This window comes from Lonchura striata, chromosome 4 (genome assembly GCF_050655825.1).
Source record: "Lonchura striata isolate lonStrDom1 chromosome 4, ASM5065582v1, whole genome shotgun sequence".
Taxonomy (NCBI): Eukaryota; Metazoa; Chordata; class Aves; order Passeriformes; family Estrildidae; genus Lonchura; species Lonchura striata.
Window position 1 is genome coordinate 9,595,305 of NC_140706.1, and position 26,094 is coordinate 9,621,398.

A 26,094-nucleotide genomic window follows, 5' to 3' on the forward strand; every position below is an offset into this window, starting at 1 on the left:
TTGTTGCTTATGTGGAAAACAGGTAATATTTCAGAGCAGGTTAGTAATGGTGCTGCAGTAATTCTTACATTTTGTTCAATTAAGAGAATAAGTTACAGAAATGAAGTCACAAGTTGTTCCAACTCAGGGAGATTGCAGTGTGCTCTTGCAGTGTGCTCTTGCAGAATGACCATTTGTTTTCTGGGGCATATGCTTGAGAGTATTTTTGAGAATATATTGCTTCCCCCCCCCCACACACTTTTTTTCTATTAACGCGCAGTAGAAAGTCCTGTGGTAAGATACCTCTGTAACCTACCTTCAGCTCAGACATCACATTTGGGTTGGACTAGAAGATCCTGGAAAAATCCTTCCTACCCAAACCATTCTAAGTGTCTTAGCACAGTGTTTCCAGTTCTCTCCATCTTCTTGGAGCTGAAAGAGAGAAGGTGTGGTGTTGTTCTCTGCCATTCCTATCCACACCTAGTAGATCACAGAATAAGCTCAATTGTAAGGAATCCACAAGGATCCTTGAGTCCCAGCTCCTTGCCCTGCACAGCACCATCCCCAAGAGTCATACCATGGGCCTGAGAGTATTGTCCAAACACTTATTAAATCTGTCAGGCTTGGTGCTGTGACCACTTCCCAGGGAAGCCTGTTCCATTACAAAAAATGCCAAAATGAAAAGGAAGTGGTATGAAACTAAATCTGTGGAAACAATGTACCTTTTTTAATGCTGTTCCTTGTTTAACTTTGTACTGAGACATAAGTGGCTATCTCTGAGTGTTTCCATAGGATGGATCAGCCGTACTCAGTTTGAAGAGACTTGGGCTACTTTGCTTGGTGTGCTCGTAACTCAGCCCATTGTAATGGACCAAGAGGAGAACCAGCAAGAGGTAATGTCATTCATTGTGTTTTTAAAAGGAAATTTTGCTGAAACCAGGAAAAGTGTTTCTATTAATAAAACTGTAAAGCAGAAAAGAAGTGACTAGTACTAAGGATTTTTTTTTCTATTTTATATTTCCTATTTCTCATACCCTAGTGAGTTCAGATGCATCCATATTCTGGCTTAGAGCCTCTTCAAGCATGTGAATAGTGAGGAAAAAAATTAATGAAGCTGTTTCACCTCTTTATTAGTACATTACTCAACACAGTTTTATTTCTATTTTTTTTTCTTTGCAAAATTCTTGACTAGAAATTAATTGACCTGAAGATGCATCTTCATGTGTGTTGCTCCCACTTATAGATTGTATATTGGATAGCTGGGCTTCTAGCTTAGGTAGATGTTCAAAATTCAGTGGAGATCATTTGGGGATCAGAGCTGAAGAAATTTAGAGCAGAATTTGTGTCTAATTTATATACCAAATATTTCTGTCCAAAGAGCAGCAACAAAACTGGGGCTGTAGCTGAGGGAGCTGAGGGTGTTTAGTCTCAGGCAGAGGAGGCTCAGGGGGATCCTCATCACTCTCCAGATCTACTTTAAAGGAGGGTGTAGGCAGGTGGGGATTGGTCTTGTCTGCTACCTCTCAACTGAACTCCTTAAGTTGCACCTGGTGAGGTTCAGATTGGATATTAGGAAAAGGATTTTCACTAAAAGAGGGGTTAGGCATTGGAATAAGTTTCCCAGGTAGGTGGTAGAGTCACTGGCTTTGCAAGTGTTCAGTAGGGGTTTGGATATGGCACTTAGGGACATGGTCTAGGGGTGATTATGGTGGTACTGGATTAATAATTGTCTCTGAAGGTCTCATCTTGACTTTCCACAGAATCATTAAGGTTGGAAGAGTGAACTTGGCTATCATGAAAGAGATTTTCCTTCTTCAACTGTCTTAACTTACTAGCAAACTGATTTTACTAGGTTCTAGTTCTTTGACCTGAAAGGTTGTTTTCCTAGGCTTGTTCATGGTTCTGATGGGAGGTGCAGAGCCTAAAGCAGTTTAGAGAATTCAGAGGACAAAGTGTGCATCCTGAGTAGCAGACATAGGGGTTTGTTTCTCTTGCTTCCTAGGTGTCAGACTGCAAAAAGGAGTAGGGAATCATCATCCCTCTTCCCTGGTTTAGCATTTTCTGTTATTTATACAGGCTTGGACACCTTGATTTAACTGTTTTCTGCATAATGGCCATGTTGGGTCAGACTTAGGGCAGTCAAGCTATTGGTTGTTCCTTATTTGTCATGTAGAGAGTATTTGTGGAACAAGAGTAATACTGCTCCCTTGCTTTCCAAGGCAGAGCAGTATATTCAAAATTGCAAATATTTTAAGCGCTGTTGTAAATTTCAGTATGTTAATATTTTCTGAAATGAAAATAATTTTTTTTTTTAAGTTGAACGTTGGTTACCATCTTATATCTTCGAAAAAGGATCAAATGCATTTGTGGTCTGATGCTTTGTTTCAACAAGTAACTAATGGGTAGCTGCAAAGAAAGAGGCTAAGCACTTTAAAAAAAGTTCTAAAGTGGACATCTTGAGGTTTTAATGCTGTTGGGACAAGAGAAGAATGCATGCAGATTGATGAGAAGGAAGGATTTGTTGCTGCTGCAGTCATTGCTTTGTGTGCATTGTGTATGTCACGTAGATTTTTTTGGATGGGAAAAAAAGTAGGTGTCAGGCTTATTAATGATAATTTTGTGAAACCTGACAAACTGATATTCAGAGCTTTTGGATTTTTTTTAACAATTCAAATTACAGTGAGTTCATTTTACAGGAAGATACAGAGAGGACCCAAATCAATGTTCTTGCAGTGCAAGCCATAACCTCCCTGGTGCTGAGTGCAATGACCATACCTGTTGCAGGCAATCCAGCAGTTAGCTGCTTGGAGCAACAGCCCCGCAACAAAGCTTTAAAAGCTCTGGACACAAGGTATTTGTTTTCACTTGTTTTCAAATGCATAAAACTTGTGGTTAATATATAATGACAGTAGCTTAGTCTAATTGTAGGAAAAATATGTGTAGATTGTATTTTCTAAGTAAGAGTATATATGAATGGATCTATTTATAGAGCAGTTGTATGGACTTGGCATTGTGAACATGCTGACTTAAAAGATAACATCCTAATAAAATCTAGTAAACAGTGTGCAGGACATATTTTTTCAACATTCTAATTTCCCTGATACTGAAAATAATCATAGACACATAACATTACAGAGTGAGCCAGACTTGCACAAAACTGTTAAAGGAAAGTCTGCTAAATTTGATTTCTCTTGGGCTTTTAGGTTTGGGAGGAAGCTAAGTGTTATCAGGGGAATTGTTGAACAGGAAATCCAGGCAATGGTGTCTAAGAGAGATAATATTGCTACTCATCACTTATACCAAGCTTGGGACCCTGTTCCATCACTTTCTCCTGCTACTACAGGTAAGAGCTTGTTTGTGGGGGAGAAGGGGAGAATGAATTTCTTTTGCATTTAAAATGTGGAAAATATATTCTCAGAAAAATTTGAATTCTAGTTTGTGGGAAATTAAGCCATTTTCACATGTGCTTTATTATGCACTTTTAAAAAATTCATCCTGTGTTTCATTACAGGTGCTCTTATCAGCCATGAAAAACTCTTACTGCAGATCAATACTGAACGAGAAATAGGAGATATGGATTATAAATTGGGACAGGTTTGTTAAAAGCTCAACTTTAAACTTGATTTTTATTACATTTCTTCCAGTTCCGAAAAATTAGTTAAGAAGCATTGCCTGACATCAAATAGAAACTAAAAGCTCTGATGAGTAATGTGGGGTAGGTCATAACTGGGTGTCTCCTCTGCTAGAAAGCTGTGTGTTGCCTGTTATTTAAGTGAAAATATGTTTTGCTTCTAAGATTCTTGTAGTCTGACTATTGGGGTGTTAAATGCACTTCTTTGCTATTTGTTTTTCTCTTTTGTGTGTTGCAAGGTCTCTATACACTCCATATGGTTAGGAAATAGTATCACTCCACTGAGAGAAGAAGAGTGGGGTGAGGATGAAGAAGACGAGAATGATGTACCTGCTCCATCCTCACCACCAACTTCTCCTATCAACACCAGGTATCTTATTTTTTTGTTTCTTCTCTCTTTTGAGTCATAGAGATGGTTTTATTTCTTCATGTTGAGTTGAATAAGTTGGATTTATAAATTGGATGTTGGTCATTAACTGTATTATTTCAAATCAAGCATTTTAGCAGGGCTTAAGAATAGCTATTTTAACACTTGTTTTTTGTTCCTTGCAGAAAACACCGGGCTGGTGTAGATATCCATTCTTGTTCTCAGTTCTTGCTTGAACTCTACAGTCAGTGGATATTGCCGTCCAACCCCAGCAAGAGAACACCAGTGATTTTGATCAGTGAAGTGGTGCGATCAGTAAGTCTGAATTGTTTTTCAGAGTCATAACTGAGTATATGTTACAATTGTTCAGAACTAAGTAGCATTTATAAAGCATCTTTTAATAGATGGGACACACAGAATTTTCTTGGCAGTGCTATTCTGTGGGCAGTACAGAAACATAACTTGAGCAACTACAGCATTACACTGATTTAAGCTATATAAGCATCTAGATTGAGTATTCTGCTGCTACATTACAAATACTTCATTGCTACTTAATGGCAGTTTATATTTCACTTGACTGCTTGCTAAAGCAAGATTTGCTTATCCTACCCCTTTCTAAGAAAATGAAGATGGAACAACAGTGTATGTTGTTGATTATTAAGTGTAGAAGCAAAACTAAAGAACACTAGTGTGGAATGTGTCTTGACAGCCATTATTCACTATCACTCTTATGACTTAAAATGATACTATCCTTGCAAGAAAAGTATGTGTTGTGTGTTTTGGGATGGTTTAGTACATTTTCAATAGTAATGTTTGTTCATGTCCCAGAGTTACTTACTATAGTGTCTTTGATTTTGTAAACTTTTTGGTAAAAAGGACTTCTTGGAGGTCATTATTATTGGAGATGAATGGTGGAATTAATTCTGGACAAAAATAGTAATAGTTATTTCAGACCCTTGAGTAAATGCCTACACATCTAATAAATCAATTGAAGAATCTTTTGCTTACAATTTTAACAGAAGAGAGAGTCAATTTTTGGCTGTCTGCTAATGAGAATTTTTTTATATTCAATTTTAATTTCTGTACAGCTTCTGGCAGTGTCAGACCTATTTACAGAAAGGAATCAGTTTGAGATGATGTACACAACACTGACAGAGTTACGAAAGGTGCATCCATCAGAAGATGAGATTCTTGTACAGTATTTGATACCAGCCACTTGTAAAGCTGCTGCTGTTCTTGGAATGGTAAGAAATTCTCAGAAAGTTTATTGCAAATTCATGAGTGTTTAGATTAACTCAGCTTCTACTGCAAAACCTGGTGTACTTGGTAAGGGTGCTTGTATCTAAGAATATCCTTTAGTTGATCTGCATGGTTGTAAGAAGTAATAGGTATGTATTCTGGGCTTTCAGAGTTTGCAAACATTATTTTGTTTGCCCTGTATTCAAACAGAAAGGTTGTTTGATTTGATGTTTTTTTGAGGTTTGAGCATGATTTAATTGGCTTTTTGGTTTGTTTTATTGAATTCAGTGTTGCCTTTGCCCTGGACTCCTCATTTGTTACATTTCAGGCCAGAAATGAGGACTTGCAGTACAGTTTTTGCTAGATTTGTATTGCTGGTGAATGGCTGTAATCTCATGGGAGGCTGGGACAGTGCATGTGATGAATATATAGCCCCAGATAGTCAGGTATCCCTTTTCTTTCCCTCACTCTTCCCTCCACTGCACCATTCTGTCTTGAAATGTGTAGACCAGAAGTACTTTCCAGTGAACATTTCAGAGTGGAGTTATTTAGGAAAAAATATTACAAATCATTTTGGAAGGAGTTAGTATTTCTAGAAACTCTGAGACTAATATAAAGCTATATGAGTAATAGTGGTAAAAGAAATTCTGAAAGGCTTTTAGGATGGGGCTTTCAGTAGCTATTGCAGCAGCAGCTCTGCAAGGGAAGGCTGGGAACATGATGGCAAACATACAGAAAGAGTTTTAGATCAGCTTATTCTGACTAGGCTGTCGTTTCCCACTCAGTGAGCTAATAACACCTTCTCACAAGCAAACAGCTGAATATAACAGCTTAAAAAACAAGAATCTGGTTTCAAGAGTTGCTTGTTTTTCTGTGCTCAGTTATATGGAAAATCTGCTTAAAAAGAGCAACTAGAGAGCAGACACTGTGTGAAACTGGCCTGTATCTTAGATACTTCATGAGTAAAGGGACAAGGTAAAGTAAGTAATTTCTACTAATTACTTAGATAGTAAGGAGGAGACTTTCCAAAACTAAAATTCAAAGTAGATTTTGTATATTCCAGTAAGTTGTGGTATTTGATAACAGGGAGTGAAGTATCTGATACCAGCTTGAGCTGTGAATACTGAACGTCAAGTTGTGGAATCATTTAGGTTGGAAAAGACCCTTGAGATGATTGAGTCCAACCATTCACCTAACTAAACCATCTCCCTAAGGATGGAACCTAAGGAGACTCAGGGGGGACCTTATGACTCCACAAGTTCTTGAAAGATTATAGCAAAGTAAGGGTCAGTCTCTTCTCTCAGGTGACAGGACAAGAGGAAATGGTTTGGGTTGTGCCAGAGGAGGTTTGGGTTGGCTATTAGGAAGAATTTCTTCACTGAAAGGGTGGTTAAACATTGGAATGGGCTGCCTAGGGAGGTGGTGGACTCACCATCCCTGGAGGTGTTCAAGAAATGGCTGAACATGGCACTCAGTGCTGTGGTTTAGTTGGTGGTGCTTGGTCAAAGACTGGACTCTATGATCTTGGAGGTCTTTTCCAACCTTAATGATTCTGTGAAGTACAGGGTGACAGTCACTGTCCTGGTCCTACTGGCCACACCACTGCTGATCCAGGCCAGGGGCCATTGGCCTTCTTGGCCCCCTGGGCACACCTGGCTCATGTTCAGCCACTCTCAACCAGCACCCCCAGGTCCTTTTCCACGGGGCCCTTCCCAGCCACTCTGCCCCAGCCTGTGGCACTGCAGGGGTTGTTGTGACCCAGGGGCAGGACCTGGCACCTGGCCTTGCTGCACCTCAGACCCTTGGCCTTGGCCCATTGATCCAGCCTGTCCAGATCCCTTTGCAGAGTCCCTCACCTCCAGCAGATCAACATTCCTGACCAGCTGAGAGTACACTGGATTCCCTCATCCAGATCATAGGATTGGTGGAGGGAGATGTGTAGGTCTGAGTACCAGCAGTCTCAGAGAATAATAAATGAATGGAACGATGTGCTATGAGTTGAGTAGATAGATAGTAGGTGGCAGAGTATACTTGTCTGGTGCCAGTCTGTTTCAGATGGAAGCATCCTTTGTGCTTAGTTGGAAGGCCACAAAATTTCAATTATTCAAGTCCTATATTCTTAATAGCATGTACTATTTACTGAACTAATCCTTATCTTGTTTGGGTTTTTTAAATTTCAAATTGTGACATAACTTTGTACAAATAAAACAAAGTAGCATCAATTTCCTAGTTAATCTGCAACTCATCTCTTGTCTGATTGTATTAGTCTTGTGACATTTATTCAAAGTAGTTTAAGCCAGGCTCTGGTTTGTTCCCTATTTTCTGCTCTTTAATTTGTTCCAAGTGTTTCTGAATGACAGGACTTGCCAGTATTTAAACCAGTGTTGATTTCTAATGAGTACTCTTGTTGGGTGCATTAGGATAAAGCTGTGGCTGAACCAGTGAGCCGACTGCTGGAATCAACCCTAAGAAGCACCCACATGCCAAGTCGGATTGGAGCTCTGCATGGAATTCTTTATATCCTTGAGTGCGACTTGCTGGACGAGACAGCAAAGCAACTCATTCCAATTATCAGCGAGTATCTGCTCTCCAATTTGAAAGGAGTAGCACAGTAAGGCTTCTCCCTTCCCCCTGGCTCCAAACTGTTGCATGTTTATGTCTGAACAAAAGGGCTCTCTGTTGTTGGCAGTTGCCAATACATTTTAGAGCAGGCTGTTGTATCAAGCAGGTTTTGGCATTTTCATTGAAAATATCATCCAATTTTAGGTTTAATTTACAGAGTGAAATGGTATCTGAGGATGAGAAAACTTTGATAGCACAGGCTTTTGTGACTTTGGTAAACTGTGTTACTTAAACCTTATTTTTCTGTCATTTTCATGATAATCAGTGTTCTCCTATTGCAACTCAGCAGTACTTCCTGTGATTTTAAAAAGGGCTTACGTTTCATGTTCAAAAATACTTCTAATTTCTAGAAATTGTTTATAGTGTCTTTGTTTGTGACCTAAACAATTTTGGTGTGACCACTAGTGTTTTTTGCTCATTTGCAGTTGTGTGAATATCCATAACCAAGAGCACATTTTGGTAATGTGTGCAGCTGCCTTCTATTTGATCGAGAATTACCCACTTGATGTAGGGCCTGAATTCTCTGCAGGAATTATACAGGTATGTTGTGATGTTGTGATGCCTCCAGTGAGTGGTGGTTGTGTAACTTGAGACCACATTAGGTGTCTTTAACACTTAACTTGAATACTGAGGCGTAGGTATGCTTTTGGGTTTAGTTTTATCAGTTTTTGTTAATACCTGATGCTGTTCCATGCTGTTGTGGTGTGGTGCTAGAAGATGACCAAAATACACCTCAAAACCAAGTAGTTGGTGTTTTTTGCTTTATTTCAGATGTGTGGAGTCATGGTGTCTGGAAGTGATGAATCAACACCATCCATTATTTATCATTGTGTCCTGAGAGGATTGGAACGACTCCTTCTTTCAGAGCAGCTTTCCAGGCTGGACAGTGAGTCCCTGGTTAAACTGAGTGTTGACAGGGTGAATGTGCAGAGCCCCCACAGAGCAATGGCAGCCCTGGGATTAATGCTGACTTGCATGTACACAGGTATTCACTTTGTTATACTTCCTGATGTGCTGGGAGACTGGCTTGCTAACAGTGCTAATTTTCTTAATTTATTTTTGTTACCAAGAGTAAAAGTAGTGTATTTAAACATCCACGGTTGAACTTGTAACAAATTATTTTGGTTTAGGAAAGGAAAAAATCAGCCCCAGCCGTATTCCAGATGCAAATCCTGGTGCTCCTGACAGTGAATCTGTGATTGTTGCTATGGAACGAGTATCTGTCCTTTTTGATAGGTAAGAAGACAAAGTGTGTAAATGGTGCTCTGGGAGGGAGAGGATTGTGTTTGTCACTGTGTGCTCACTTCTCTATTTGACAGTTCTTACAGTTTCCGACATGCTTCTTACTTGTTTCTCTACTTACTATTGCTTAAAAGTTACAATCCTAGTATACACAGTAACACTGATGGAATTGCTGAAGGCAGCACAAATGTGCAGGAATGTAAATGAAAACCAGACATGTCCAAACTGATACTGTATCTTGCACAAACCATAAAACTTCATAAATGTATTTCCAGCTCCCTTCAGGTCAGACTCTTAAGTGCTTTTCAGGATGTCTTCTACATAATCAAGGATATAAATCCAGTTTACGGGAAATAATCTTTCTAACCACCCTAAGAGTTTAAAACTTTTTCCCCCTTCCCTTTTCACAAGAGTTGCTTTTTCTGAGGCTGTTAAGTAATTGCAGCGAAAGGATACAGTAAAACTTCTGTAATCACATGGAACTCATTAATGGGAACATTTCAAAACCTCTGTTTTGATCTGACAATCTCAAGCTGTCTTAAGTGAGTATAGCATGTTAGATGTTGTGTAGTAGTTTGTGGGTAATGGTTTACATTTTTTAAAGTGTTCAGTGGTTTTTCCATAAAACTGGAGGAGGGTTTCTCTTCTGTACTTGGTGAGAACAGAACTAGAGCAATGCTTGAGTGTTTTTGAATATATCACTCTGAAGAGCTAGCAAAACATATGTGACTACTACAAGCAAAAAATAACTTTTGCAGGGAAGTATCACATGATGGTAACTTGATTATGATACATCAACAGATGCTGCCTTTATTAGAAAGACTTTCCAATTAGTGTTATTTAAACAAAATTGTCTGTAGGTTGGAGTATCTTTTCCCCACTTTACACAGCAATGGTGTTTAATTTTCTCATTTGATATGTTCGTTCTGAGCTTGAATAAAAAATGCCAAGATGTTATGAATGAAAACTAGTGTTCTGCTTATAAATGGTCTTTTTTCTGATAACTAGGAGGAGTGATCTCCTTGTCCTTTTTTGTTCCTGTTTAGTTTTTTCAGCATTCCTGTTGGTAACTCTCACCTCTGATGCAATTCCAGACCTTCAAAAAATGTGATTATTCAAAAAAGAAAAGGGGAGAGTGTGGGGTAAGGGCACACCTGTAACAGCTTCTGACAGCTTTGATAGACCTCTTTGGGTAATCTGTTATTAAGATTACATGAAGATTCAAATTCATCAGTGCTGAGAACTTGCCTACTCAGAGATGAAAGTAAAATGTTCTTTCCATTGCCAATTAAATTGGAAAAGAACAAGGTGTGTGTTGACATTCAGTCATAATATATTAAATTTTTTATTATTTTCAGGATCAGGAAGGGATTTCCTTTTGAAGCTCGAGTAGTGGCTCGGATTCTTCCACAGTTCCTTGATGATTTCTTCCCCCCACAAGATGTAATGAACAAAGTCATTGGGGAATTTCTGTCCAATCAGCAGCCATACCCACAATTCATGGCAACAGTAGTTTATAAGGTAGTATTGAGACACTTATTTTTTAAAATGTTTAAGAAAATTTCTAAATAATTGACAGTTTAGCTGAAGAGCCATATAGAACTTTTGTTAATTAGATCTAGAAAACCTGCCATGATGGAGCTGTCCTACTGTGAGCTTTGGCTTCCAAGCAGCATCAAGGGCTAGAATTGCCATGTCACCTAGAGGCCAAAGCTCACAGCAGGACAGGTCAGTAACTGATAATGAGGAAATTAATGGTTGTGATCCTGGTGCTCACATTCTAGATCTGAGTGAGCCATCACCTTGTGAACTTAAAAGGCAAGCCCCTGTGGCTTCAACTGGGCTTCTGGGCTTTTGGCTCTTCAGCACCTACTGAGCTTGTCCCTCACTGGGGAGTGCATGTGCACACCATGTGTGATCTATAAAAAACAAAAACACTACACAAGTTGTGTATTTCTGTGTGATTACTTCAGTTTGGCACATTTGTCATGAGTCCAGTTCACTAATTCATTAGACTCAGAGTTGTCCCCAGGAATCCAATTTGTGACCCTAAGACTTTGTAGCCAGAGAGAACCTTTACAAGAGAAACTGAACTTTTTCCCATATTCATCCACCCTGTCTTTATTCCTGTGTACAATATTTTGCAGGTGTTCCAGACACTGCATAGCAATGGACAATCCTCAATGGTCCGTGACTGGGTGATGCTCTCTCTCTCCAATTTCACACAAAGAACACCTGTGGCAATGGCAATGTGGAGTCTTTCCTGTTTTTTTGTCAGTGCTTCCACCAGTCAATGGATTTCAGCAATGTATCCTAAAAAGATTGAACGTGTGCCATTTCTGGGTAATTATAGTGTAAAGCCTTGAAGGTTAAGAGTACAAGTGTAAGACACAAAAAAGGCAGTTTTACTGCAGAGAGTAATGGTGTATATTGCTTTGTGCTGTTGGTACCTCAGGTTTGTAGAGAAAAAAGAGAATATCTAAACAGATTATGAGAACAAAGTTATCTACAACTACTGCTTTAAGATTAGTTTCTTTTGGCTATGCCAGATGATTGGGAAAGTCCTTACTTTGAAGGACTTTTTAAAAGCTTCACCAAGATAGTATTGCTGTGACCTTTAAAAGCTTTGCTCTGTATTCCTTCTGCAAGATAAAATATATTGAAGAAAATTAAAGAAGCCAACAAATTCAGAAATCAAGAGAATTATCCTCTACATCCAAACTATTTTGCAGTTATCACCCTGGCTGTGCACTGCAGTAATAGTGAGCTTTGGCAATGGAATGGCATTGGCCAAATAAAAACTTGTTCCAATTTATCTATCTATCTATCTATCTATCTATCTATCTATCTATCTATCTATATGTGTATATATATATATATATATGTGGTATTAGTGCTGGGTTCATTTAAAAACAAATAAACAAACCCCTGAAACAGGAAAAATAACTAGCGCATTTTGTGTGCATAGAAATGGCAATTTGTCATGTTTGAGATGTCCTAATGATTCTCAACCACAGCAGTGCTCTTTGGCTCTCAGCAGTTGCTGATTGCATTGTTTGCTCCAATGGATAGAGAAAAGTACTGCTAGCTTGAAGTTAATTTCTGAGGATAAGAAGTTGTGTGATGTTAAGGAAGAAATAGGATTTATGTAGTAGCAGTTAATTGCCAGATGACAGCATTTTGCACTTGGAACGTTGTTGGCAAACTTAAGAATAAACTGTTTAATGGAGAACAGTGTTTAAACTGCTAAACCAAAAGAGGTCTGTCATTTTATGACCTTAACTTGTATTTCAGTCTTCCACATATTATCAGCAGAATGGGAAAATCAGAGCAAGTGGATGTTAATATCTTCTGTTTGGTGGCCATAGACTTCTACCGACACCAGATCGATGAAGAATTGGATCGGAGAGCCTTCCAGTCAGTGTTTGAGGTGGTGGCATCTCCAGGAACCCCATACCATCGCCTGCTGACTTGTTTGCAAAATGTCCACAAGGTCACAGCATGTTGAACATCCTGATGTGTAGTGGAACTGCATGACTAGTGTTGGAATATAAATTAGAAGGAATGCAAGATCAAGAAAATACCTGGGGTTGCATTTGTGATAAATACGGATGTGACAGTTTTCCTTCCAGCATGCATGGACAAGTGCTCTGCAGCACTGGAAATCACCTGAGAAGTCAAGTGTAGTTGTTTTTGACACCCAGCACCTCTAAGTGGAATGAAGTATGTCAGTGTTTGTCAAGTGATGTTGGGGACTAACATGAGCCACACATCCAAGCTGTAAAATATGAGCTAGTACCACATGCAGGGTATCTGGTATTCCTCTTCCCAATATGCAGCTGAAGCCACTGTGGTGCAGCCAGTGAGACACTGACAGACTGTTATTGCAACTGCAGTCATTAGCCAACTTCATCGTTTTATGTACCTGTATATACTGTTGTGTAGTACAGAATAGAATTTGTTTCCTAATGTCTCTCCCAAACAAGGAAAAGAGAAAAAGGCTTTTATGATTTACACTTCCAGCATGTAATTTCTCTGGATTTTCTGATATCCAGTGGTGTATGTGTTGGTGATACCAGAGATATAGTGCACATACGTAACCACGCGTTCTTCTTTTTTCTTCTCAGGATTTCAAATTTGAGTACAGTATATCAGTGAAAGAAATTTTAACTTAAATATTTCTATATTATGTACAGTATGTAAAATTGTAAGATGTGTGGTGCATGAGCTGTGCTGTAATTGGAGATGAACAAAAGCCATGCTACTGAATGTCTTGACATCTGTATTGTCCTCATTTTTTTATCTCGTTCTTGAATTCATGTTCCTTTTGGAAATCCATCTTAATGTACAGATTACATCTTGTTTTGCATCTCACTTTTTCTTAAAGTGCTTTAAAACTGGAAATTGTTGATTAATTTGTCTTGAGAAACTGTACTAAGGAGGCATTCTTGTGATCAACTTTACTGTAGCTTCTTTTTAATTCCTTTGAGATATAATGGTAAAAAAGAGGACTAGTCACTCTGGATCAAACTTTAAATACTTAAGAAACTGCTTGTATTTGCTGCACAGCATTTTAAGAGACAAAATGGTGCAAGCTCCCCAATAGTCAACAACCATTTGACCTTTCCTAACTGAGACCATGGAGTCATCTGGACCACTCTCATATAAACAAATATGTGGTAGCAGTAAAGAATCAGAAGGCTGCTGTGGTCTACTTTGGGACTGGCTAAAGTGTTAGATTACACAACCTCTTTTATTACCTGTTGTATCCATAATGCTTTAGACACAAACACAAATATCCGTGAATTTCAGGACACTACACAGGGCCAGATTTAGCTTTTACTCACCACCCAGGGAATGCCATCAATTCCTAAGCTTCACATGAGGAAATCTAGCACAGCATTTGTCTTTAGTTGTATTTAAGTCTTTCATTATAGAGAAATGATACCTTGGTTCTCAGTCAGATCATACATTCAACCTCTCTTCATTTTCTTATCACACCTTTTGGTGACACTTGGAAAAATGAAATAGTGTTGTCAGGAGGAGCATGTACTGTATGTATTTCTGTATATAATGTATATGTTGAAATTATACACATGTGACAACATTTAATGTATACAGATGTGTATATTTGTATTTATTAAACCCATGTATTTAAACTAATTCCAATCTAGACCAAAAATTGTTGCTTCTGCCCGTAAATTGATTATAAAGGAATTGTCCACTGGTGTTGCTTCCTTTTAGAAACTGGTAGAGGAAATTGATAGTATGGGCAGTAGAAACAACTGTAGATGTTGCTGTATTTAGCTCTCTACAGGTCTTATTATCTAGAGCAATTATTTCTTTCTTTAGTTGGGTTACTCTTCTTCCTTGGGCCACAGCACTGTGGTGATTTTTAAAAGAAACTGAACAGGATTTCAGAAAAAGGTTTAATAAAATAGATACTGTTTGAAAGTTTTTGAGTTATATTGGAAATTATCTTAATTCTGATAAAAGTCTAATTCCAGGCAGTGAGATATAATGCCTTGTGTTTGCATTAAGGGGTAGTACAGATCACTCTTCCCTTTTGTAATCACCAATAATCATTTTGTACTGTAAACCCACACACCAGTCAGTTTTTGTATGATATATAGTTTAAGTGAAGATATTTTTGTAAGCTATTTTCCAGAATTTAAAATAGATTTTAATATATTTTTAAAGCATCAGATTAGTCAAATTCTCACCATATAACAGTATATGTTGTGTTATGAAACTGTTGAATTCTTCATAATTTTAAGCTCCTCATGATTAACACAGGCCAGCTGATTACTTCACATGGGATCACGGGAGCTAGACCCTTTATGAAACTTTCCAAACCTGTTTGGGACTTGCTATAGAATCTTTCAAGCCAGTGAAGACGTACACTGAATTAAGCAGTCAGCACAGCTGGGTGAAAAACATTAAATGTGACAGACTCCCATTCCTCAAATGCCTGTTGCCAGCCTTAGAGCAAATATTTGCATTACCTGTTTAAAGACAAGCTCTAGAGCTGATGCACTCAGTTCTAACTTCACACAGATTCACTGGTAATAACTTCATCTGTTTTTACATTTCTTGGAGATTTGTTGTAGTGTATATACCTCCTGTAATGTGTCCCAAGTGTCTAAAGGACAGCTCCTCTTAGGAAATTCTCTGTGACCTGAAGGAGTTGTAGCTTAAGGGTCTTCCTAGTGTGAGAGCACACTGCAGTAGTGCTTCAGTTCAGACTTTTCACTGCAGCACACTTTCCTGTCTTCTTCCTAGACATTCTTTCCACACACTCATTTCTTTGGGAATGAAATCATACTCAAAATCACTCCTGTCTGCTTTTAGTGACACGAGCTACGAGGTGTGCCATAGGGGTGGTTACAGCAGAACAGTGGTCATTAAGGGATTCTGATGTTGGATTTTAAGGAAATAAAAATACTGCTTGTCCTTTAAGACTGACTCTATGCAAGATTTTATTTCGCAGAGTGTTTTTAACTTGCTGTAAACAGAAAGCTAATTCTGAAAATCAGGCTGTTCATTTTTTCATTGAGATCAGGGTAGAAATGTGTTTGGTCTTAAGACATACATGTATTGTCCTGGCTAGACAAAGCAGCCAGCATCTTTAATGTGCTTTGCAGTAAAAGTGGCTTTACAGCCTTACAAGATGAGAGGTATGGCATGATTGGGAGCATACTTGAGACAGATTAATGTTTAAAACTTCAATTACAATTCACTTGTCAAAGAAACTGCATTACTAAATCTATAACGTGGCCCTCCCCTAAGAACAATGTATGCCAGCCAGCTTGTTACAAATAGCTTTTGGACCAGCTACCCACTGGCCCACTGAATAAAGTTTGTTTTGTGTTTCATTTCAGCCTGCCCCCTCCCTTGCACTGAGAGCAAGAGTGAGGAGTTGCAAACAACAACTTGCTGTAAACCAGTTCTTATCTGTGGGATTCAAAGTGTTTTCTTTACTATTTATGTTATTTTCCAGTTGCAATTGAATGTGAGTTTATTTAAATCTTCTCTAAAATGTATACTCAGATGTCATTTCTTGCCTAAAGCATCTAGTAAATGACTGTGTGTGTTACTTTTGCTTTGGTAGGAATGCCTTCTTAGCACCAAGACATTGCTTGTATTTTAACCACCAGCAGCATTATAAAAGCACTGAGTAATGAGTGAACAGATTTAGGTCAAATGAAGACACAAGTGGGACCTTTTGGGTTAAAAGGAATTTGTTGACACCTAGTAGATTTGCCTTAAGAGCATTCTGTCTTGCTGTTCTCCTTTTTCAATGGCTGTACAGCAGATGAGGAGGTTGTGTCAAAGCACTGCAAAGACAGTTCTCCAAGAGCAGCAGACCTGGTTTGTCTTACAATGTTGTGGAGCTGTCAGGGCTGAGCATTTATGCTTCCATAATAAAATAAATTTTAGGGTATAATGAGCAATAAACAATAGCAATAAGCAGTTTAATTAAATTCAGTCATTCAGGATCTTACCCCATGGTTGAAAGGGATGGGAAACTTAATTGAGTGCATTCATTGTGTAAATCAGACTTTTTCCATGTACAATCCCAACTAAACTTTCTACTAAAAGTAGAAATCAACTGAGTGACAATGGTAGGTGCTTTGCTCTTTTAGAACAGTTTTGGTTATAAGGACACAATTGCTGAAAGTTACAAGAGGGCAAAATACTGTGCTAGTTTTGAAGTAGTTTAAATATTTTAAAGTGAAAACAGGCTGCTCTAAAAACTAGAGTAAGCAAGTAGCAAAATTTTGAGGAAATTAATGATGTTAATTTAACCTAATAGAGAGATTTTGGGTGAAGTTTTTGTGCATGCTACCTAAATATCCATTTAAAAATCTTGAGAATCCCACAGTCATACCCAGGAGAGCTTCTATGGTATATCTTAATAAAGTTCTTAGCTGCATTCAGGTAACTGGGTATAAATGCTGCAGAGCATTTGTGAAGCATGTGCTGCTTTAGTCATGTGCATTTTGTGTGAGCTTATCATTCCCATCAGTCCGTGTATACACACCATCAAGTTGGATAAACTTGACAAGGATAAGATAATGCACCCTGTGGTGGGGTACAGTTTGAGGGCAATGATGAGCAAAAGCTTGGAGCCCCCACCTGAAAAGCAATTGTACTCAAGGGAAAAGAAAAGCATATAATTTTAGATGTATGTTTAAGTTTAAAAAAAAATGCTGAAAATACTGCACATTGAAACTAAAAGAGAAAATAAAATGCAATTATTACTGTAAGTGATTTTTCTCTGGTTATTTAAAAAAGTAAGAGCTTGATGCATTCTTACTAGAGTTTTTCCCCAGTATCTCTTCTTTCCAGCAACTATCAAAATACTGAGTATTATTAAGATATGCAAGAATACTTGGAACTATCTGCAATTGTAGCTATGCTGCAGAATCACAGTGCTGTTTGCAATTAATCAAGAACTATCACAGCTGAGCTTTTAATTGTATCTAACAGTTTTGCTTGCCAAAACTTCTCTGGGATTCTAGATGAGATCAGAAAAGGCAAAATTCAAGTGTACAGCTGTATTTGTGAATGAGAGTGTATTTATCCACAGCAGTGCTGGGGAGGGATAATGTTACACAGGAGAAGAAATGGTTTAACTTGCTGAAGCTTGGTTTCCCAGCTGTTGGGCTTGCATCTTAAAAGAAATTTCTGGGTGGTCCTGCTGCTGAACACTGGAGGATCTCTTGCAGTACTCAACAGCTCAGAGACATCTTGTTTTGATTAACTTTGCAGCACTTGGCTGTTCCCTGGAAACTCTGGCATAAAGTTTGAAGTAGTAGCTTAATGTAGAAAGCACGTGCTGGTTTTGTCCTGAGCAAAGTAACTTCTTTTTTTACATCTTGTTGTTCCTTGTCGGCGTCGGTGGCGCCTGATCCGCCGCCGTGTCACCTTTTAGCGTAGCCGTGGAGCTGAGGGACAGAGCTGTGCTGTGGTAAGTGCCTTTGTCTGCAAAGCTGGAGACTTGTTTGAGTCATAAAGTCTTCATCTTTTTGTCACTCAGAGAAGAAAAAAACATTTAATTTCTGGAAATGTTACCCCTAAAGGTGAATTACCAGGCACAGGGAGATGAAGCATTACACTTAGTAGACTAGAACTTTTAAAATTTACTATAACTTTTTTTGCTTTCCCCACTGCCTTTCCTGTCCTGTTATAGGTATTGTACTTTTTTTCCCCTACTTTTTAGTTAGTGCAGCTGTGAAGAGTATGCAGCTATCATTTGGGAATTGGCAGGACTCCACCCCAGTTACAAGACAAAGGCTTTGATTGCCTGTAGAATTAAACATAATTATACCATAAGTTTTGCATAACTGTTTGAAGAGATGAAAAGATTTGTAACTTGTAGGTTTGTTAAAAGGTTGGAAGTAGGAGCATTAAAAAGTTCATACAGTTTATATAGAATGCTATCTTCAGAGTGAGCCAAGCCTTCTACTCTTCTATTGCAGCCATAATTCCACCTTAATTTTGTTTCTGATCTTTCCCATGGTGTACACATCCAAATATGGCAGAGCAGTCCCTTACCCCAGGTGCTATTTTCTTATCCTTCAAGCTGCAAACATCATGGTTAGATTTTGATCAAGTGCACCCTTATTGTTTTATCTCATTATTTACATTTTGGAGTTCTTCCAGCCAGGCTGCAGTGTTTGGGCTCCAAGCAAAACGCATCCCTGGGGGCTGGGTTTGACCATGCACCAGATGCCCACAGAGCTATGAGCCAGATTAAGTCAGACCATTTAAATACAAGGTTTTTGCTAATCTCGCTCATCTTGAATTATATTCACTATAAAACTTCAAGTCAGTGTTGAAATAACATCTCCAAATTAGAATCTTAGTCTTTTGTACCCCTTTCTTCCCCTGAGGAAGAACTAAATGTGTTTTCATCCCTGTCTTACTGTTAAATGGCTCTAGGATTGAAGCATCTGTCTTGTCCAATGGAAAGGCAAATGTAAAGCTTGCTAACTTAACTTTTCTTGGTGTGTCTTGTTAATGTTGACATTTCAAATATCTTTGGGATTTGATTTAACATCTATGATAATAGCACAATTCATTGTTTAACTTTTATTTCAGGCAAGTTTGGGCAGATACTTTTAATTACACTTTGTTCATAGTAATTTTTCTTTACCTTCTTAACTGCTTCAAACGACCACTGTTTTAAATGAACACTGGATGCTGCAGATCTGGGAGGTATTTTTAAGTGCTTTCCAGGCTTCTGATCCTTCCATCTCTTGGTAATGTTGCTTAAGCTCATTCCTTCCTTTTCCTGTCTTCTTTCCTCTGCCTTGGCTGCCAGAGTAAATATTTCACCTGTTGAATGCTTTAAAATAGAAGTTGTATGTCATCAATAGACTGGTATGTGACTAAGTAACAGAGGATAAGGCTGAGTGATCCAAAATCCCTGGAGTTTATTAATTAATTGGAAGTTCTGAAGAAGCGAATCTTTAGAAGGGGACCAAATAAACCTGTAACTTTTTTGCCACCTAATGTAGCAATCTAAGAATATTGTTCAGATGTTTACCTTCATCAGTACCAAAATCAAATGCTTTCACAAATGTTTCAGTCTGTACTTTGGCTTCTTTACTGCTTTTGGGGTTGTCTTGGGGATGGTTCTATCTGTGCTTACTGAAGCAACATATTTATGTACTGCAGTTACTTAAATGTGGCTTGTGGATAATACTTATTTCCATTGCAGTGTGATCTGATAATATTACCCAAAAAAAAGGTGAGAAATGTGATCTGGCAGCTGGGAAACTTGCAGGCAGCACTAGCAGTAATAGTGAAAGGACCTGCTACTTCAGAAAACATTATCTGGGACCAGATAACCAAGTCACATTATCAATGGTAAACAGAGGCTTGTATTATGCTGACAGGTCAATTTTCCAACCCTCCCACTGGCCTGCTGTGGGGTTTGAGAGTATCCCTGCGTGGGAAGGACACAGCAAACCTGGTCTGATTCAAGCTGAGTTGTCTCAGAGGAGAGGATTAAGCAAATATATGCTTTTAGAGCCATAAAAATCCAAACTGCACATTTTACCTTTGAAAATAATGATGAATCCAGGGGTGATGATGGTGTACTGTAAGAAGTCACATTGAGTTGTTGTGTTACACTTGAAAAGATTGCTGCCCTATATGTACTGGTGAAATTGTGAGGTGCTCAGTTTGTTGCAGTGAGACTTAGAGTGCCCAAAGTTCTTTTGTGTTTTTGCTGATGGGTTAAATATCGTCAAGGTGGTTATTAATTATTAACTTAGTGAGGTCTAGCTTTCCTTTGTCTGTGCTGCTTTTGTTCGTAGTTTGACTGCATTAACTCTAGATTAAATATAAATGCCAGTCTCAAAGTAACAATGATTAAACTGTATTATTCTGTATAGCTTAATTACATTAGGAAAATCAGGACAGATCAAATTTATTATTTTATGTGTACTCAGTCATGTTTTATTGGCTATAAAATCTCATGTAGACAGGATAACTTTAGAAGCTGAGTAGCATAAACAAGAATTTACCCCTAAATTGCATATTTTGAAGAGATTTTCAAAGCCTGTCATGAGATGGGTGTTAATTCAAAAGAAAATAATTACAAGTTAACATTTTAGCAGGGCCCAAAAAGGGGTAGTGATAAGGGTTGTCTGACATACGTTTTTTCCCTTGTGCTTTTGTGCTCTAAAGCTCCAGGATGTGATGCAGGAAGAAAGGATAGGATTTGTGCAGCAGCCTGGTGTGTGCTTTTTGTGAGTAAAGGACCTTTTGTCTGCTGAGGGCCAGTTATAGACAGAGAAAAGCATCCATGTTTGTTTAAAAAAAAAAAATTCCCAACCACAAGCAGTTGGATGGTTCATTGCTGCCTGTTGCAGGTCGTTACTTTTTCTCTGTGCAAATATATGATATATCATCACCTGGATATATCATATATAATATATCTCAATCCAGGCAATTCACAGACCTTGAAGAGGTCTCCTTGGAGACCAAACAGCTGTGGTGCACCCAAGGACAGAGAAACATTTATGACACTTTTAAGGACATTGCAGGATATAGCTAGGATAGTTCTTCCTGGGAAAGGGAGGCTTCATGTAATGTGATTGCAAGATACAGCCCAGGGACCACGGAATGGTAGGAAACAGCATCTTCTCATTTTTCACTTCCAATGGCTTTGTCCACTTCACCATATTATGCCTGAAAATGTTGAAGGTTCCTGTTACTAAAGGTGTGAGAAAATTTTTTAGGTTGCTCCCAGCTTTTGTGTTTAGCTTTCTCTTGCACGATGGGTGTTTATAGAGCAGCAAGGAAAAGAAACCCATTTGGAGTAATCTGTGATAGTAAGTTTGTTGAGTTGAGTGAGTCTTGAGTCTTCAAAGAGATAGGAGCAATTGTTGTAAAGTTGCTTATTGCATGAATAAATCAGCCTCAAAGGCAAAGAGTTCAGGGTATTAAAGTCTGTGCTAAAAGCTTTTGGTGTAGAGTCCCAATGTTCTAAGCAGAAGCAGCAGCAGAAGCCACTGCCACCTTTTTTTGCACCCCAATATAGGGGGATTTTATGCATAAATCAGCTAAAAACGTGATTCTAAAACATTCTTCCTACACCCCTCCAAGCTTAATTCTAATATGTGAAAGTAGTGTCAGTTCTTACACAGAATTTACCCATGTAGTTCTAGCTGTTCACACAAATAATTCTCTGTTCTATCTAGAAATGCAAACAATGTTCTACTGTGTTTTCATTATGTCTGGAGCTAAGTTAATTTTGTGAAAGGTATCACTACTGAACTTTAAACCAGGCTTTAGGGCTTTTTACTAGCTAATACAGTCTCTTGAGGCATTTAAGATATATTTCTACTTACTTAAAACTAAAAGTTACACTCTTACTTCATGTCTGTGGTGTTTAATATATTTCAGTTTCTCTAAAGGTTCAATCCCTGCATTCCGTTCTCTCTCTGAGGGACTCAGAGAAGCTTCTATTTCATGCATTCCAACATAAGTTGAAAGAAGGTTGCAGAACTTGAAACTGCTTCTTGGCTGTGTTCTTTTTTCTTAGACTTAGACCTTGAGTGTTCCTTTATATTTGATTATGAAAATAATAAATACTTTATTTTTTCTTTGAACTACAATTTTCCCTGTAAATTACAATTCCAGAGTCAGCCAGAACTGTCTTTCTTCTTTTTATACAGGTGCCTTTCATCCACTTGAGGAAATCAAATATGCTTTCTTTTCTTCTCCTGAAAATCAAAAATACTAAAAGTTTTTCTCCTTTTTCTAGTTACAGTTGCATTTCCTCATAATGCTGCATTTTTCTCTAGTGAGAGTCTGATGTTTTGAATTTTCACAGGTAATATTCTTGCCTTATTTGGTTTCTTGATCACATTCCAGAAAGTTTTTTCTTTGAAAAGATGTTACTTTTAAGTTACACAGTTTTGATGTTCATTGCAACATTAAGGCTTATCAGACACGTATTTCCCAGATCCTCCTGCTGGGGGACAGAAGTGATGCTCTCCTGATGGTCACAGCCTGTGTGACACCAGCCAGATTCCTCAGCCCCATGGATGCATCCCACATCATCCTGTGGACTTGTATATGCCTGTCTTGTCTAAATATTCCCTAATTCCATTCTCTTCCACTGAGGGTGAGCCTTTGTGGCTCCAGACCTTCCCATGGGTGGAACAGGGATTCCTGCATTCCTCCACCAAATTTGGTGCTCCTGGACATGAGCTTTAGTTTTCATTTTCCTTTCAAACACATGCTTTTATTATGCTTTTAGCACTTACCAGGAATGCTGAACCCAGGCTTTTCTCCCAGCAGCCCAGCAGGGCGCAGGCACAGCCCCACAGTGCCCAGCAGCCCCACGGGCCCCATCCCTGCAGGTCTGCTCCACGCTGGGGCTCCTGCCAGCTGCCTTTCAGGGAGAGCCTCTTGGGGACTGTTGGTGACAGATTAAAACCTGAATTCACAGCCAGGTGCTGAAGTGGCCTCTTCCCAAGGTAAAGGCTTTTGTAGCTTTTCCAGTTAACTTTGAGCACTCCTGCCTTTCCCGCTCGCACAGTTTGGCTTTGACTTTCTTCTCCTTATCTGTCACTAGAGAGTAATTGCCCCTTTCATAAGGACCTTGCTTTAACCTTGAACAGCAGTCCCCGTGGCACCTGATGTGCATTCTGAACTATATATACTGATGAAAGAGTGAGGTACAGTCCTAATACCTTCCTTGATGTTTTTTTTTAAATCTGTTTCAAGGAGCCCTTTCAGACGGGACATGAAAGCTCCCCCATTATTATAAAATTCCTTATGAAATATTTTTGTTTTGAAAAAAAGACATATTTAGAATAGTAGGGTAAAAGCATAGTCTTATCAGGCTGAAGCTGCAATATCCAAGCTGTTTCCAGTTGCTCTTATCTGTCCTTTCATCTGGTTCTAAACATGAAATGGGCATCTCATTATTAAATGCATACAGAGCCTTTCATTCTGGGGGATACTCCTGTACACACTTCAATGGGGATTTTTGCAGTATGTGGTAACTTACAAGCAAAAGGTAGATGTTTTTATGACAATACTCTGACAGGGAGTGCTGCAACAGGAATTTGTACTAAAGAGGGAGAACTGTCCTTTCAGGACATGGTTGATGAGACTCACCCAATGCCAGGGACCTTGTTAGACAGGAAAACTGGACAGGACAAATGCAGATCGAGCCAATATGGTTAAAGCTGTGTACTCAGTTTATTGTCTGAAAGATGGCAGTTTATATACACTCCAACATAGTTTACAAGCTGTGAACACAGTATCATTGGCCAGCAAACATTGTTTACCTTTGCCTTAAGGTGGTCAGGCTTTTCACACTGCAGCTCTACCCTAATTCACACTCAGAAAGCTCATTACTTTGTAGTTGCCTTAACATAATTTCTAACTGCACCACAACTGAATTATCACTGTGTCAAAGGCTCCTAGGCCCCACCAAGGCCGCTTACCGGGGCCAGTCTGAGGGGTAGCTCAGGTCTTACTCTAAATATAAATCATATCCTGTCTCTCAGAAATCTTCCAACACTCACCAAATCCCAGTATGAGTGAGGTTGGAAGGGACACAGTGGGGCATCTGGTCCCACCCTGCTGAAGCAGGGTCAGCCCAGAGCACATGGCCCAGGATTGTGTCCAGATGGTTCTTGAATATCTCCAGTGAGGGAGACCCCACGCCCTCTCTGTGCAGTCTGTTCCAGTTAAGTTCTTCCTCATATTCATGTGGACTTTCCTGTGCAGCAGTTTCTGGTCCTCGCCTCTTGTCCTGTTGCTTGGCACCACTGAGCAGAGTCTGGCCCATCCTCTTGGCTGCCTCCCTGCAGATACTGACAGACATTGATGAGGTTCCCTCTCAGTTCCAGGCTGAACAGGCTCAGCTCCCTCAGCCTTTCCTTACAAGAGAGACTCCAGGGCCTTCATCATCTGTCACACTCCACGGGACCCACTCCAGGAGTTCCATGTCTGTCTTGTCCTGAGGAGCCCAGAGCTGGACACAGCACTCCAGATGTGTCCCAGCAGGGCTGGGCAGAGGGGCAGGATCTCCTCCCTTGACCTGCTGGCCCTGCTCCTCCTAACACAGCCCAGGACTCCACTGGCCTTCTTGGCCACAAGGACACGCTGCTGGCCATGGACAGCTTGTGCCCACCAGGACCCCCAGGTCCTTCTCTGCAGAGCTCAGGTCAGCCCCCAGCCCGGGCTGCTCCATGGGTTTGTCCCTCCCCAGGTGCAGGACCCTGCATTTGCCCTTGCTGAATTTCAGAAGGGTCCTCTCTGCCCATCTCTCCAGCCTGTTGAGGTCCTTCTGAAGGGCTGCACAGCTCCCTGGGGTGCTGACCACTCCTCACAGATTTGTGTTGGCAGGGAACTTGCAGAGGAGGCATCTGTTCCTTCATCCAGGTCATTGATAAAGAAGTTAAACAACACAGGACCCAACACCCTGGGGGACACCACAGGTCTCCAGCTAGACCCTGTGCCACTGATCATGCCCCTCTGGGATCTGCCACTCAGCCAGTTCTCAATCCACCTCACTGCCCACCCACCCAGCCCACAGCTCCCGAGTTTTCCCACAAGGATGTCGTGAGGCACGGTGTCGAAGGCCCTGCTGAATTCAAGGCAGACAAAATCCATTGCTCTCCCCACAGCCACCCAGGCAGTTTTTCCTTTGTAGAAGGCAGTCAGGTGGTCAAGGTTGATTTACCCTTTGTGAATCCATGCTGGCTGCTGATGACCACCTTGTCTTCCATGTGGATATGTGGTCTATGCTCACAGGAATAAAACTGAGTTGTTGCTCTGGAGCAGGAACCTTTCTGTGCTTGCACCCAGTGGCAGATGTGAGCTGGCTGGGGCAGCTGTGGTATCTATCTGTGGATACAACCAGAAATCCAGAATTGCTTTGTGAGTGGAGGTCACAGTGAAGGCTCCTAGGCTTTCTGCCTCAGCTGGACTTTCAGGAAAAGAAATGGGTGCAGAAACTGAGCTTTATTCATCTTACAAGAGTAAAGCTGCAGAACTGCCTGACATGCAGAAAAAGGAAAAGCAAGAAAAAGAGTAGATGCGTTGTTAAGGGTAATGAGCAATGCACATTCCCTAGCAGGATTAGGATGGGAACAGGAATAGACTTGCCAAGCTAAGGGAAAATCCTATTTTTGAAAAATGAAGGGAAAAATCCTTTAATGAGTTTTGATAGGAAAATTGACAAGTATTAACAAGAATCAGGAAAAGTAGCAGTTAAATGGCCAAGCTATGCAAGATGTTCACAAATCTTCAAGATGAACTCAGCAGTGATTAAGGGGAATAAAAACTTGAGCAAAAATGCTGGAGAGTATTTGAACTTGGTGTTAGCTCACTAATGTCAGTGATTCTTGCTGATGGTGTTTGTACAAGTACAAACTGGGGAGATGTGAGTGCAGTGATCCCTGCAAGCTGCCCTTGCAGAATCAGATGAGAAGTGCCAGTGAGGAGCAGGATGTGTTAGTTCTGCCCCAGC

At 39.6% G+C, this 26,094-nt stretch overlaps 2 protein-coding genes across 4 annotated transcripts in view; both read left to right on the forward strand.

Moving 5' to 3' along the window:
- Positions 1 to 14,534, forward strand: part of HTT (huntingtin) — a 77,003-nt gene extending 62,469 nt beyond the window's left edge. For both annotated transcript variants that reach the window (XM_021550734.4, XM_021550735.4), the window contains 14 exons: positions 772 to 872; positions 2,676 to 2,830; positions 3,183 to 3,322; positions 3,491 to 3,573; positions 3,850 to 3,980; positions 4,163 to 4,292; positions 5,066 to 5,221; positions 7,637 to 7,827; positions 8,264 to 8,378; positions 8,610 to 8,823; positions 8,969 to 9,074; positions 10,439 to 10,601; positions 11,228 to 11,388; positions 12,375 to 14,534. In XM_021550734.4, the coding sequence (XP_021406409.3) occupies positions 772 to 872; positions 2,676 to 2,830; positions 3,183 to 3,322; positions 3,491 to 3,573; positions 3,850 to 3,980; positions 4,163 to 4,292; positions 5,066 to 5,221; positions 7,637 to 7,827; positions 8,264 to 8,378; positions 8,610 to 8,823; positions 8,969 to 9,074; positions 10,439 to 10,601; positions 11,228 to 11,388; positions 12,375 to 12,588 (2,060 nt within the window). In that variant the 3' untranslated portion in view covers positions 12,589 to 14,534. The remainder of the gene's footprint in view (positions 1 to 771; positions 873 to 2,675; positions 2,831 to 3,182; positions 3,323 to 3,490; positions 3,574 to 3,849; positions 3,981 to 4,162; positions 4,293 to 5,065; positions 5,222 to 7,636; positions 7,828 to 8,263; positions 8,379 to 8,609; positions 8,824 to 8,968; positions 9,075 to 10,438; positions 10,602 to 11,227; positions 11,389 to 12,374) is intronic.
- A 3,252-nt stretch (positions 14,535 to 17,786) lies between these two features.
- The window catches only part of MSANTD1 (Myb/SANT DNA binding domain containing 1), a 57,197-nt gene continuing 48,889 nt past the window's right edge, over positions 17,787 to 26,094 (forward strand). Inside the window, exon 1 of one of the 2 annotated variants that reach the window (XM_085577629.1) lies at positions 17,787 to 18,054. The gene's annotated coding sequence lies outside the window, so the exon portion shown is untranslated. The remainder of the gene's footprint in view (positions 18,055 to 26,094) is intronic. The other variant, XM_085577631.1, reaches the window with a different exon arrangement.